Here is a 15,145-nt window from a genome sequence, read left to right on the forward strand (position 1 = left end):
TAATAAAATAGAGCTTTTGAGGTGGAGATAGCATTAAAACAGGAGGGAGCTGATTTGATCTGTCCTGCATTTGGCTCTTATACTACCTCCTATGTAGTCCTATACTACTATGTACATTTTGAACAAGATGATCCCTATTAGCAGGAAAGATACACATATTTTAAAAAAATAACTTATTTTCAAATACATTTCAGTTCATGAGAGAAGTGCTCAGTATGTGAGTTGTCAAACTTCTGCACTGAACAAATAATATTCTTTTAAACTCTTCTTACTATTCATAGCATATCACTCAGTACTTAGGCAATCAAGAGAGGTATTGCATCTTACACTTCTCCCCATTGAGCAACTTGTTTGCACTAATATGCAATGCTCTATAGCTATGGTGGCTATGAACCACGTCCCTTGTGTATATGGAAGAAATTTAAAAAACAGCACATCAGTGTTTGTTTATATTTGTATCTACCAACAATACTAGCGCAACACTGATGAAAACCAATGCAGTAAACCCATTTATTGAGTTGTTCTACTCCAGACTTGTCTCCACTGTGTATCTTAAATCTATTGTTGTAACAAGCAAATTTAGGACAGTTTGATCAGGACAGGAATTCTAATGCAGAATGTTCCATTACAGGGATCTCAAAGGAAAGGTCCCCTCTATTCTAAGGGCATGTCTGTGCTGATGAAAACAAACAAAACCCTGTAGGAAAACCACAAATCCACTGAAGCTGGATCCTGAATATCTTCTCTCAGTATCCATTAGCTTATCAATATGTATCCAAATGCTGCAGGAGGGCAGCTGGGGCAACAGAAAGAAGATGGGCTATACTTCAAATAAGTATTTTAAACATCCAAAACAGTTTTAATTACATAGTCAGATTCATGAAAAAATAAACAAAATTGAGAACAGATTACAATTTTGGGATTTACCTCACACAAAATGGAAAAATGTGGAAAAAACCCCCATCTGACGAAGGAATTCATTCACCAATTTCCATATAAAACTAATTTAATTTCTACTAATATATAAATTAATGCCATCAAAATATATAAAATACTGAAGCATATTAATCCTGTCTTTACTCACACAATAGTTCTCTATCCTTTACTCAAATCTACCACATCTGAATAACTATTTGAGATTGTTAATCCAGTAGTAAGGATTTCTTTTAATCAGTCAATTTGGGGGTAGTACTGTATGACTGGAGAATAGCTATCATCATACCTAAACTTAAGAAAGGGGACAAAAACAATTCAGGCAATTACAAATCTGTTAGTCTAATCTCAGTAGTAATCAAGACTTTGGAACAAATTATGAAGAAAAGAATAATTACATCCCTTTTTCTGTTTACCTCCATGACTGTAATGTAACGTGCTCATAAAAGGTAGATCATGCCAAACTAACTTGATTTCCTTCTTTGAGAAAAATAACTGATATTTTTAGATACGGGAAATCGGCAGATCTAATATACTTGGACTTCTGTAAAACATTTGACACGATATTGCATGGGAAATTACTAGTTAAATTAGAAAAGATGGGAATAGTACAACAATTGTAAAGTAGATATGGAACTGGCTAATGGACAGAAGGCAATGGACTGGGCTGAAAGGTAACTATCAGATTGGAAGGTTATTAGTGGAGTTCCCCAAAAATCAGTTTTGGGACCAATCGTATTCAATATTTTATTAATGACCGAGTCACCTAAAGTAGGAATGTGCTAATGAAATTTGCTGATGATACAAAGTTGGGGAGCACTGGCAATTCAAAGGAGGATCCACATATTATACAGGAATATCTGGATGACCTTGTAGAATAACAGAAATGGGATGAAATTCAATAGTACAAGGTGTAAGATCATGCACTTAGTGTCTAATAATAAGAATTTCTGCTCCAAGGGTGGGGCTCATCAGATGGAAGGAAGCAATAGAGAAGAGACCTGGGTGTGTTGTTTGATCATGATAAGCCACCAATGTGATGTGGCTGCAAAAAGGCAAATGCAATCATAGGATGCATCAGGCAAGGCATTTCCAGTAGAGATAGAGAAATATTAAAGCCATTGTACGTGGTACTGGTAAGAGCTCATTTGGAATACTGTGTACAATTCTCATTACCCATGTTCAAGACTGAAAAATGTAAATTAGAACAGATGCAGAGAAGCACTACCTAAGAAGATCAGGGGAATAGAAGGCCTATCTTATGAGAGGACTTGTAAGAGCTTGATTTGTTTAACTTAGCAAAAAGAAGGCTAAGAGAGGATATGAATGATTGCTTTCTATAAATACATTGGGGAGGGTGAAAGGGTAAACAGCTATTTAAGCTAAAGGACAATGCTGATACAACAACAAATGGCTATAAATTGGTCATGAACAAATGCAGGCTGAAAATTAGACGGTTTCTAAATAGCAGAGGAACGAGGTTCTGGAACAGCCTCCCAATAGGAGTTGTGGGCACGAACAATTAATTAGTTTTAAGGGACAGCTGGACACATTTATGAGTGGGATTGTATGATGCGGTTGCTTGCAATGATATGAGGCAGGGCCTGGCAGCCCTGGGGTCCCTTCTGATTTATGTCTTATGTTCTTAAAGGTTACGCTTCAAGTGCCTGATGTCAGAATTATTAACGGGTGACTCAAGGTGACATGCTGTGACCATTGAATGTTGGCAGCACCCATATACACTGAGTTCGAGTCTTGCCCTTGGCAGCTTTCTCCGTACAGTAGAACCTCAGAGTTACGAACACCTCCAGAATGGAGGTTGTTCACAACTCTGAAACGTTTGTAACCCTGAATAAAATGTTATGGTTGTTTTTTCAAAAGTTTACAACTGAACATTGACTTAATACAGCTTTGAAATTTTACTATGCAGAAGAAAAATGCTGTTTTTAACCATCTTAATTTAAATGAAACAAGAACAGAAACAGTTTCCTTATCTCATCTAAGCTTTTTTTGTAAATGTTCCCTTTATTTTTTTAGTAGTTTACGTTTAACAGTACTATACTATATTTTTCTAACTGCGAGTTTACGTTTAACAGTACTATACTATATTTTTCTAACTGCGTACTAATTTCTAAAAATCAAGAATTGCTCAAGCTACAAGGAAAATTTTAAAATGATACTCTAATCTAAAGGAATTTTTCATCTTGACAGAATGAAAATCAAGGTGCAACCTTAACTATGCTGGCTCTACTCTTCCACTATAATATTGCTGCGCTACATGAGGCCCAGGGGTAGAATCAGTAGTCCAAGCTGAGGTCACTTAGTCAAGAGGTTCCTTAGACACAGCTCCCTCCAATAAGGAGCTGTTTTTAATATTCAAATTAATCAAAAAATCTATCCATGTGCATAGTGTGATTGTCTTGAAAATTTTAATGTTAGTTGTGAATGTATTCATACTTTTCCTCACAGTTCTAACCCCTGGATTTTTAGTTTCACTTTGAAGAAGTATATTTTAGACACCTTATAAATATCTAAGATAGAAACACTGCCTTGAAGGTTTCACATCAGGACTTCCACAGTCACTGTCATTTTGCCATGACAGCTCCTCAATAACAACCTTGGATTTTTTAACCAGTAGGGATATTTGCAATGTAGATTTGTACAATACTCTCACAAGGAATGAACATATATCTCAATTTGTGTTATTCAAAAAAAAAAAAATTAAAGGTCTCCATTCAGTGCCAGCATCTCTACTCTAAAGATGAGCTAGATCTAGGAGATGCTTCTTTAGATTCTTTACCTCGAAGCTTAAGTGAATAATATCCACATGCATATGATACAAGGGGTGATGTGTTTATGTAAGTTGATACCTGAGTACTCCTTCCACTTGATCTTTGGTGTAGCCTTTCCCACTTTCACCTGCAGCAGACGCATTGCTGTCCTTTGTACTACTGGGTTTACTTTGATCATTGCCATTTGCTGGCTTTTGGCAGTACGGACCACTCCCAGCAGCACTTCCATTCTTCATAATTGCTTCCAACAAAACTGTAGAGACAATATAACCATAACATCATAATACACATTGCAGATGAAAGAGCCCTATTACGGTAGGGGCTCTGAAACTTTTTCATTCTGTGGAACACATCTTAAGAGATTGTCTTATGGATCCCCCCCCTCACCTGGTCCACAACCCTTTCTATTCACAAACACAAAATTCTTGAAGCAACTATAGCAAGCAACTGCTTACAAGGGAAAGCATTTAGAAATTGGTAACTGGTCGACTCGTGCCCCCAGTCTCCCCTCATTCTTCTTCTTTTCTAATGTAGCAATGTAGAGTAGTGGAGACAGCTAGGCTGGTTCCTCACTTTCCAGCTGCTTTTACAAGTATTTATCCCCCTCTTTGCAATGAAAACCCTAAATGCCTGAATAAGTACCTGGAAATAGAAAGGAAGAATCAGCTCTCCACACACCATCAGCAGTACACAGAGTCTGAGAACTACTGAAATAGGTTCTTTAGTGTTTAGTTTATCTCCTAAGGACCATTGCAGGACTGGCCCAACAACAGATATGAAGGTACTTGTACAGAAATCTTGGGCTTAATTCTTGGCCCTTTTTCCTGGATCAAGGGCTGGAAGTGCTATACAAGGCAAAGTGCTGAGACGCAAGGAGCAGAAGTGTGTCATGTTACAACAGCAGATTAAGAAATGGTTCTTGGAGGATACAAAGTGAGTCTCATCCCATCTTCTTTATATAGAAGGACAGTAATCTCAAGTTTCAGAGTAGCAGCCGTGTTAGTCTGTATTCGCAAAAAGAAAAGGAGTACTTGTGGCACCTTAGAGACTAACCAATTTATTAGAGCATAAGCTTTCGTGAGCTACAGCTCACTTCATCGGATGCATTTGGTGGAAAAAACTTTTCCACCAAATGCATCCGATGAAGTGAGCTGTAGCTCACGAAAGCTTATGCTCTAATAAATTGGTTAGTCTCTAAGGTGCCACAAGTACTCCTTTTCTTTTTAGTAATCTTAAGAAAAGCAATATAACAAGAAGGGTACATTCTGGACAGTGAGGACATGTGAAAGTAGTACATATCCCCAGAACTCTGAAAGGAATACAAAAGACACCCTTCATTTCCAATAAAGAGGAAGCAATTCACAGAAACAGAGGTCATCGGGCACTGACGTTTCTATGGTCTGTTTACAAAGACAGTATATGGAGGGCTTGAAAAATAGTAAATCCATTCACCTATTTGCTAGTATTGTAATGAGTAGGAAGCTTTCCCTGACTAGTGTGGGGTTTAAACAATCAATTTCTGCAGAAGAATAAACATTTTTCTTTATAATATTAAGTTTCTAACACTTATGGCTGAGATACCCTGTCAAATGTGAACTGAACACAAACCAATGGACTGTTGTCTTCCTGAGTCTGCAAACAGCTCCTATGTTTCTGCTGCTGATTAGAAATGACAAGCAGGAGCAGAGTGAAATAACAAGACTGATCAATTTCTCTTCTTACAGAGACAAAGTGGGTGAGGTAATATCTTTAATTGGATCAACTTCTGTTAGTGAGAGAGATGAGCTTTCAATCTTACACAAACCTCTTCAGCTCATCTCTCTCACCAACAGAAGTTGGTCCAATAAAATATATTGCCTCACCCACCTTGTCTCTCTTATATCCTGAGACTGACACAACTACAGCAATGCTGCATACAATTTCTCTGCTGTAATTTGGAACTCTGGGCAGGAGTGAAATTCCATAATCATGTGATCTATTTTGATCAGTAGTTATCTCTATGCCACTGGAGGATCACTTATACCTTGGACTTTAGAAATGCTTTGTGCTTGCAGGGTGGCATAAAGCAGCCACAAAGCAAGGCAGAATCTGGGCCTATGTCTTTTGAGGAGGCCAAGATACCTGATTGTATCTATAGATATTGCTTGTACTTTTTACTGAAGGAAACAAACCTTTACTGATCTACATCTAACTTCTCAATTAACTTACTTTCCAAAAGTGACACCTCTTCTACTGGGAAATTTGAAGAATGTTTGCAGAAATGAAGATGGGAATCTGGAAGAAGCTTGCTAAAATATGGTTTAAGCATAATCTTCAACAGTTAATTCCATTGTATCTTTACATGCCACAAAGGAGACATACTAATATTGAAGATTCTAATCATTATATCTAATTATAAAGAGGCATACATCACAAAAAAACAAAAAGTGTTAAATAATAAAGAATTAAACTGCTGTCCTGAATGGTTGTGTTGCTGACTGCTGTTAAGTAGCTGTGGCTAATCACGCCACAAGATGTGCATTTCAGTGGAGGATAAGAGAATCTCTGTGAATACAAAAGAAACCAGCTAGCTCACTCCGATGACTAGAAGACCCATTGCAGGTTACTTTATTTTGAAAATTAGCAAATAAATGAACCGATGTGATAAAAAATAGTAATGCACTTCACTTATTCTGAAGGGGGGTGTTTAGATTTAATTATAACCATATTGGATAGCATACCAGAAGTCAAAAATATGAGATTGCATTACAATACCACTTGCCATTAAATCAATGAGAAGTAGGATGATACACAGGGATTTTAGTGAGAATTATCGAAGTGAGATAAGAGAAGTTCTACTGCAATTGATAAATCTATATGTTTGTTTTGGAATCCTTTGGGAATAAAGTTCCTATATAAATAAAATATAATTAAATCTTTATAAATTAAATACCATTAATAACTGAAAGGTGCTCAGATACTACAGTGACGAGACAAGCAAAGACAGAAATGGACCACATCGTAGTTCTTATGCCTTTGTCACTTCCAGGCTGGAAAGTTGTAATGTCCTCTATTTAGGGGTATCCTTGAAAGTCACTCTGACTCTTCAGCTACCAAGAACATGGCTGTTCACGTCTAACCTGGGTTGGGCCAACATCAGTACAGTTTTGCGTCCCACATTCTGCACTAGCTCCCAATCAATTTAAAAGTGAAATTCAGAGTATTGATTATTGACTGAAGACCTACCCTACAGCTGTCTCCAAAACTGAACTCATGACACTAGTGGTAGGGCATACTCATACTGGGCCCTTAAATATCCTTCCCTCCTTTTTAAATTCCAACAGAGCTCAAATTTGCCAATTTTTGAGATGCAGTGAAAGATGCACTGTGACTTGTTCCAATTTTGGTTTCATGTAGTCAATGGGTATTTATCCCATCAATATATGGGGAGCAACTTTATCCTAACTTAAGGGGCTAATTTAGAAGCCAGAGATATGGAAAAGTCACTTTATAGAACAAGATGGCAGACTACATAGGGAGATATTAAGTTTCATACACTATCAACACCACAATGCTTTATAAATTCCTGAAGAAAAAGTTTCCACTCACTTTTTAAGCTTGTTGGAGTTTTACATTGTTAAATAACTCTGTTTTCTCTAAGAGGTTGAGAAGAGAGAACTAGAACCCCTAGGGTTCAAAAAAGAACTAGATAAGTTCATGGTCCAGAAATGGTTATTAGCCAGGATGGACAGGGATGCAAAACCATGCTCTAAAGCATCCGTAGCCTCTGTTTGCCAGAAGCTGGGAATGGGCGATAGGGGATGGATCACTTGGTGATTACCTGTTCTGTTCATGCCCTCTGAAGAACCTGGCATTGGACATGTCCGAAGACAGGATACTGGGCTAGATGGATCATTGGTCTGACCCAGTATGGCCATCCTTACATTCTTAAAACCTTCTGTACATCCTTTTTGTAAAGTCTGCCACAACACACAGTGGTGGCTTGGATGACCTAGTGGTAAAAAACATCTAAGGCCTGTCTACACTAACATTTTCTCATTATTACCACAGAGGGAGCTGCACTAGTGTGACAGCGGGAAATCTCCTAAAAAACAGTAGTGTAGACATACTTAAAAGCCCCAAATACTTCTCAATAGTTTCCAGATCTTCTAAGATTCTAGAGCATCCACTTGATGGTCCAAATATAATTAAGAATATAAATAGTATATTCCATACAAAAAAACCCAAACTCTTCAAAAGAACATTATTAAGGTTTCAAATCAATCACTCGCATTAGGAAGAGCCAGAACGTTGCCCATGAAACCTTAATTTTGCCTGCTTGCGTATGTGTATATTATCTTTAAATTACGTGATAACATACTATTTTTCCCACAGGACCCCTGCTTCATTCACTGGAAAGAAGGGATGGTACACTGATAATGAGGCAGCTATTCCATATTTCATTTTATCCTCATCATTCAATATGTGATTCCATTCCTTATCTACTGCACATCATCCAAATCCTGACCTGAATATAATTGTTTTTTTTTTTTAATTTTACTCAAAGGCTTATCTATTGCACTCATCAGTGTAATAGCACCTCACAAATTTTTTTCAACACCTTGGTGAGATAGAGAGATATTATCCCTATTTTATAGATAGGAAATAATCACAGAACGATTAAAACCTAAATTTGGAAGAGCCCACTAATTTTTGAGTACCCAGTTTAAGACACTTAGGGTATGTCTACACCACAATCTAAGCCCATGCATGAGCCCCCCTTGCATCTACACTGCCATTGTGCTAACCCAGGACTCGGACCCAGGACCTTACAGGGCTGGAGGGTCTGAGCCCTAAGACTTTGCAGTGTAGATGCAGCCCAGCTTGACTGAGGTCCCAGGAGTCATCTGGAAATATCACACAATTCCCTGGGACAACTTCCTTAGTTCTCTCTAACCCAACATTCTGCAATCCACTCTACTGAAAATGGAAGCCACGCCTCCTTTGCAAAGCAGCAACTCAGGTCAGCATCAACCCATTTTCTTCTGATTAGAGAGCTGCAAGCACATTATTAGAGAGCCTTCTGGGTTTGCAATGGAGAGTGAACCAATCAAGCATTTTGTTAAGTGACCTGCTTCCTAACAATCTGCAGGGCAGCAGTAAAGTGCACGACAGTCCGCGAACTACCCCTCTCTGCAGGCATCGCCCCCGCAGCTCTCATTGGCCACAGTTTGGTTCCCACCCAATGGGAGCTGTGGAGGTGGTGCTTGCAGGCAAGAGCAGCACACAGAGACCCTCTTCCCTCCCTCCCCACAGGGCCGCACTGGCCGTTTCCAAGAGCCGCATGGGGCCAGGGCAGGCAAAGAGCCTGCCTTAGCAGCAGCCCTGCTGCACCACCAGAGATCGCGATGGTGACCACTGCCATAGGGACTGTGAAATGTACAAAATTATTAACTCTAGTTGGTAGCAAGAGGCAAGACTGAAACTCAGTCTCCGGGCTTCCAGCCCAATATTCCTTTTTATAGACAAAGGCCATCCAACTAAGCCATGGCAAGTGTTTTGGATCATCACAGGCTTTTGGTAGTACTTAAGACATACAGGCAAAGTGGAAGAGGTGCAAAGCATGTGACCTATCAATTCTGCATAGGGCTCTGGTCAGAGATAAGGAGGCAATGGATTTCCCTTGTCCTAATGATCCCTAATATATCTCTCTTTTATTTCAGAAGAAGCAATCTACTGTAATTTTAAAAAACAATAGATGTTGTGAGCCCTTACTTTTTGCTTGCTCACAAAATTTAACAGGTAGGCCCAGGAGGAGGGAATGTGTTTGGTAAATATATACTTGATATTACGGTAGGAACCTGGAGCATCACCCTAGAGTGCAATTTTAATTTGAAATATTCTATGCTGCAGTATTTAATTTTGTGTGGAAATCTTCATTTCTGTGAAAAGAATAAAAAGAAACTTACTTATCCTTTGAAGAAAATAAAGGGAATTTCAGTGGAGACTGGAAACTCAACAAGTCATTGCATGCACCAACATCTAGAATAAACTTTTGGCATAGCACGACTAGAAGACCCTAAGACCTTGTCTACACTGCCACTTTACAGCACTGAAACTTTCTCACTCAGGGGTGTGAAAAAACATCCCCCTGAGGGATGCAAGTTTCAGTGCTGTAAAGCAGCAGTGTAGACAGTGCTCCCAGCGCTGGGAGCTACTCCCCTCATGGGGGTGGTGTTTTTTTTGTTTTTTTTCCCCCCCACAGTGCTGGGAGACCTCTCTCCCAGCGCTGGTGCTGTGAGTACACAGCCATGTTAAAACGTTGCTGCAGCAGCGCTTTACCGTTGGTAGTGAAGACATACCCTTAGATACGCAATGACCATGCCGATAATGAAATTTAAAACCATGCTATTGCTTCCTCTAAAGAACCATCTTTTAAACAATTGCTAGAAAGATACACACTGTAATATGAAAAAGCATTAGTAACTGGCCAAAGACTAGTACAGACCCAGTTCACAATGGAGTAGAGCAACTTGTACTAGTGCAGTGAATCCTGGTGTAAAGCACATCTGCAGTAATGGTTTGGCCCAATTCAGCCATGTTGGTGGCTAAAAGTGCAAACAATAACCCACAATAAATTCTTTCAACAAGAGAACTAGGGATGTAAATACCATTTAAAAAGTTAGCCGTTTAAATTATTAAAAATATGTCATTTAAAGAGAGGTTCTCAACCTTTTTTCTTTCTGAGCCCCCCCCCCCCCAACATGCTATTAAAACTCTATGGCCCATCTGTGCCACAACACACTATTTTTTTGCATATAAAAGCCAGAGTTGGCATTAGGGGGAAGCAAGCAGGGCAACTGCATGGGGCCCTACACCATGGGGGGGCCCCGTGAAGCTAAGCTGCTCAGGCTTTGGCTTCAGCCCCGGGTGGTGGGGTCAGGGCAGCGTGGGCTTTCTGACCTGGGTTCTAAAGAGTCTAATGCCAGTCCTCTTTGGCGGACCCCCTGAAACCCGCTCATGGACCCCCAGGGGGCCTCAGACCACTGATTGAGAACTGCTGACTTAAACAGTTAACCGATCAACCAGCTGGGGCCACTCTAGCCAGCGCAGGGACCCTGGGGCTGGCCAGCCAGCCTGCGGTTAATGCGGGTTAACCGATAAAACTAATGCTTACTGGTTAACTTTTTACATCCCTAAAGAGAGCATGGTAAATCAAAGTCATGTTCCTTCCAACTGTTTTAGCTAAGTGTTTTAGTGAAGTGCTTCTCTGAATTTCAACTAGCTCTTCAAGCCTTTTAGAGTATGTCTACACAACAACTAGGCACCGGCAGCTGGCACAGTCCATATCTAGCTGCTGTGTAGAAATACTCTTTGGCACCTTGTATGAAATAGCAGTCTATGACCCAGTGCAGTAGAACAAAGCTGAACTGAAGGTAAAAAAATCCATTACAATCTACATACCACACAGACTATGCTGACAGCTTGTGCCACACACTCTCAAAGAAACTGCGGAACCACCTGATCAACATCCTCTACAGCGAACAGGGAAAGATTAAGAATGAGCTCCCAAAACTGGATACTCTCATAAAAAACCAACCTTCCACACAAACTTCCTCGTGGCTGGACTTTACAAAAACTAGACAAGCCATTTACAACACACACTTTGCTTACAATCCTTGCTTACAGACAGCTCCCAAACCTGGAGCAAATACTCACCAGCAATCACACACCACACAACAGAACCACTAACCCAGGAACCTATCCTTGCAACAAAGCCCGTTGCCAAACTGTGTCCACATATCTATTCAGGGGACACCATCAGAGGGCCTAATCACATCAGCCACACCATCAGAGGCTCGTTCACCTGCGCATCTACCAATGTGATATATGTCGTCATGTGCCAGCAATGCCCCTCTGCCAAGTACATTGGTCAAACTGGACAGTCTCTACGTAAAAGAATAAATGGACACAAATCAAACGTCAAGAATTATAGCATTCAAAAACCAGTCGGAGAACACTTCAATCTCTCTGGTCATTTGATTACATACCTAAGAGTGGCTATTCTTCAACAAAAAAAAACTTCAAAAACAGACTCCAAGGAGAAACTGCTAATTAATTCCAATTCAGCAAACTGGATACAATTAACTTAGGCTTGAATAGAGACTGGGAGTGGATGGGTCATTACACAAAGTAAAACTATTTCCCCATGTTATTTCCCCCAACCCCCACTGTTCCTCAGATGTTCTTATCAACTGCTGGAAATGGCCCACCTTGATTATTACTACAAAAGGTTTTCTTCCTCCCCTCCCCCCCCCGCTGGTAATAGCTCACCTTAAGTGATCACTCTCCTTACAGTGTGTACGATAACACACATTGTTTCATGTTCTCTGTGTATATAAATCATCTCCCCATTGTATTTTCCACTGAATGCATCCAATGAAGTGAGCTGTAGCTCACGAAAGCTTATGCTCAAATAAATTTGTTAGTCTCTAAGGTGCCACAAGTACTCCTTTTCTTTTGGCGAATACAGACTAACATGGCTGCTACTCTGAAAGCTGAACTTGTGCTTGTCTAGGGCAATTCCTGATTCCAGTCAAAGGATTCAATTCCCAACTCCACTTTCTCCTTTTAAATACCCAAACAGTCAATCTCCCAAAAGTTAAACCTCTTACTATTTGGTTTCCCTGTTACATCTCTAGAGCCAGACCAGTCTGAATATTGCTGAACAAACAAACTAATCGTTTTGGGTTCACTTCTAGGTCTCTCGCCTTGGCCTGCATCTGTATACACACACGTGCTCTACGCACATGTGAACTTTTTTGTGCGCATCACTCGAAGTCTGAGGTAAGCGATTTCACAGGCACAAAGTCCACTGACGTGTTCGACTCACCAGGGTACATCTGTGTTCATGGGGCACTGGGCACAGCCACAAAGAGGCCACACTGGGTGAAGGTGGCCCAGAGATCACTAGTGTCTCCCCTCCGGGGGTCAGGCCCTACCCAAGGCCGCCCAGAGGTGTTACGTTTGGCAAACCTAGAGGAGAGGAGGCAACAAGCAGGCGGGATGGGGCCTCAGAGACCACCTAGGCCGAGGAGAGCTAGTCTGGGCGTTCGCCAAAGGCTGGGGGGCTCGGCCCTCGGGGGTGGCAGGCGGGCGGCGGTGGGTCGCGGGGCGGTCAGCCGGGGAGGGGATCCGGGCCTCACCTCGGGCGGTCTCGGTCGGGTAGAGCTTCTGGGCCTTGTGGAGGAAGCGCAGCGCCCGGTCGCGGTTGGCGGCCTCCAGCGCCTCCCGGGCGATCTCGATGCATTTCTCGGCCTCGTCCCGGTTCCCCTCCATGGGCTTCTCCTTGCGCCGCCTCCGCCCGCCGCAGCGCAGAGAGAAGGGGCCGGAAGCCAGAGCGGAGCCGGGGGGGGGGGAGGGGATGAGTGTTGGGGGGGCGGGCTCTTCCTCACTCCGCACGAGCCATCCCGGGGCGCCGCATCCTCCCCGCCGCTACGGCAACCCCGGCGCGCGGCTCCGACCGGCTGGGCCGCCGGCTGCTTCCGGGCCAAACTGCGCGACGGCGGCGAGCGGGCGCTGTGGCTGGGCGCGCGTGCGCACTGCGCCGCCAGACGCAGCCCGGGGTTGGGGCTGGGGCTGGGGCTGGAGGTGGCAGAGCGTGTCCCGTGCCTGGCGAGGGTTCGCGTCCTCCGGCGCACGGGCCCCCGAACGCCTCCCGGCCCGGGTGCATCCTGCTGCCTCCCCCTCCAGCAACCGTGCGGGGCTGCTAGAGAAATCACGCCGGGACGCTCCCCCCGGCGGTAGCGTGGCGAGCACTGGGCAGACGGCCGCTAGGAGGGGCCTCGGGTGGCAGGAGGAGAGGCGGGGGAGTAAGTGGCTCTAAGCGGGGTGGCACGCGCTCACAGCGCCCCATGAACTCTCAGTGCGCTGGATCAGAGGCAGCGCTTGCCTTCGAAGGCAACAACTTGTACCGCCGCCGTGGCACGTACCTCCTAAACAAACCACAGCGAGAGCTAGGGCCGATGGCAAGCTGCAGGCGTGGGGGTGTTGTAAAGCACAGGCGGAGACTAATGACTGAATCTCGTTTAAGTGTTTGATGGCCGCACTTCTGCCCAGCGAGTGCCACCGTTTACAAGAGAAAAGGAGTACTTGTGGCACCTTAGAGACTAACAAATTTATTAGAGCATAAGCTTTCGTGAGCTACAGCTCACTTCATCGGATGCATTTGGTGGAAAAAACAGAGGAGAGATTTATATACACACACACAGAGAACATGAAACAATGGGTTTATCATACACACTGTAAGGAGAGTGATCACTTAAGATAAGCCATCACCAACAGCAGGGGGGGGAAGGAGGAAAACCTTTCATGGTGACAAGCAGGTAGGCTAATTCCAGCAGTTAACAAGAATATCAGAGGAACAGTGGGGGGTGGGGGGGGAGGGAGAAAGACCATGGGGAAATAGTTTTACTTTGTGTAATGACTCATCCATTCCCAGTCTCTATTCAAGCCTAAGTTAATTGTATCCAGTTTGCAAATTAATTCCAATTCAGCAGTCTCTCGTTGGAGTCTGTTTTTGAAGCTTTTTTGTTGAAGTATAGCCACTCTTAGGTCTGTGATCGAGTGACCAGAGAGATTGAAGTGTTCTCCAACTGGTTTTTGAATGTTATAATTCTTGACGTCTGATTTGTGTCCATTCATTCTTTTACGTAGAGACTGTCCAGTTTGGCCAATGTACATGGCAGAGGGGCATTGCTGGCACATGATGGCATATATCACATTGGTAGATGCACAGGTGAACGAGCCTCTGATGGTGTGGCTGATGTGATTAGGCCCTATGATGGTATCCCCTGAATAGATATGTGGACAGAGTTGGCAACGGGCTTTGTTGCAAGGATAGGTTCCTGGGTTAGTGGTTCTGTTGTGTGGTGTGTGGTTGCTGGTGAGTATTTGCTTCAGATTGGGGGGCTGTCTGTAAGCAAGGACTGGTCTGTCTCCCAAGATCTGAGAGAGCGATGGCTCGTCCTTCAGGATAGGTTGTAGATCCTTGATGATGCGTTGGAGGGGTTTTAGTTGGGGGCTGAAGGTGATGGCTAGTGGCGTTCTGTTGTTTTCTTTGTTGGGCCTGTCCTGTAGTAGGTGACTTCTGGGTACTCTTCTGGCTCTGTCAATCTGTTTCTTCACTTCAGCAGGTGGGTACTGTAGTTGTAGGAATGCATGATAGAGATCTTGTAGGTGTTTGTCTCTGTCTGAGGGGTTGGAGCAAATGCGGTTATATCGTAGCGCTTGGCTGTAGACAATGGATCGAGTGGTATGATCTGGATGAAAGCTAGAGGCATGTAGGTAGGAATAGCGGTCAGTAGGTTTCCGATATAGGGTGGTGTTTATGTGACCATCGCTTATTAGCACCGTAGTGTCCAGGAAGTGGATCTCTTGTG

At 42.8% G+C, this 15,145-nt stretch overlaps 1 protein-coding gene across 4 annotated transcripts in view; it reads right to left on the reverse strand.

Annotated features, from left to right (window-relative positions):
* DNAJB14 (DnaJ heat shock protein family (Hsp40) member B14) overlaps window positions 1-13,646 on the reverse strand; it is a 33,231-nt gene extending 19,585 nt beyond the window's left edge. The window contains exons 1-2 of one of the 4 annotated variants that reach the window (XM_038399240.2): window positions 12,911-13,646; window positions 3,804-3,978 (exon numbers count right to left, since the gene is read on the reverse strand). In XM_038399240.2, the coding sequence (XP_038255168.1) occupies window positions 3,804-3,978; window positions 12,911-13,043 (308 nt within the window). In that variant the 5' untranslated portion in view covers window positions 13,044-13,646. The remainder of the gene's footprint in view (window positions 1-3,803; window positions 3,979-12,910) is intronic. The other 3 variants (XM_043512837.1, XM_038399241.2, XM_038399244.2) reach the window with 3 other exon arrangements.
* Between the last annotated feature and the right edge of the window lie 1,499 nt (window positions 13,647-15,145).

The sequence above is a fragment of the Dermochelys coriacea genome, chromosome 4, assembly GCF_009764565.3.
Source record: "Dermochelys coriacea isolate rDerCor1 chromosome 4, rDerCor1.pri.v4, whole genome shotgun sequence".
Lineage (NCBI taxonomy): Eukaryota > Metazoa > Chordata > Testudines > Dermochelyidae > Dermochelys > Dermochelys coriacea.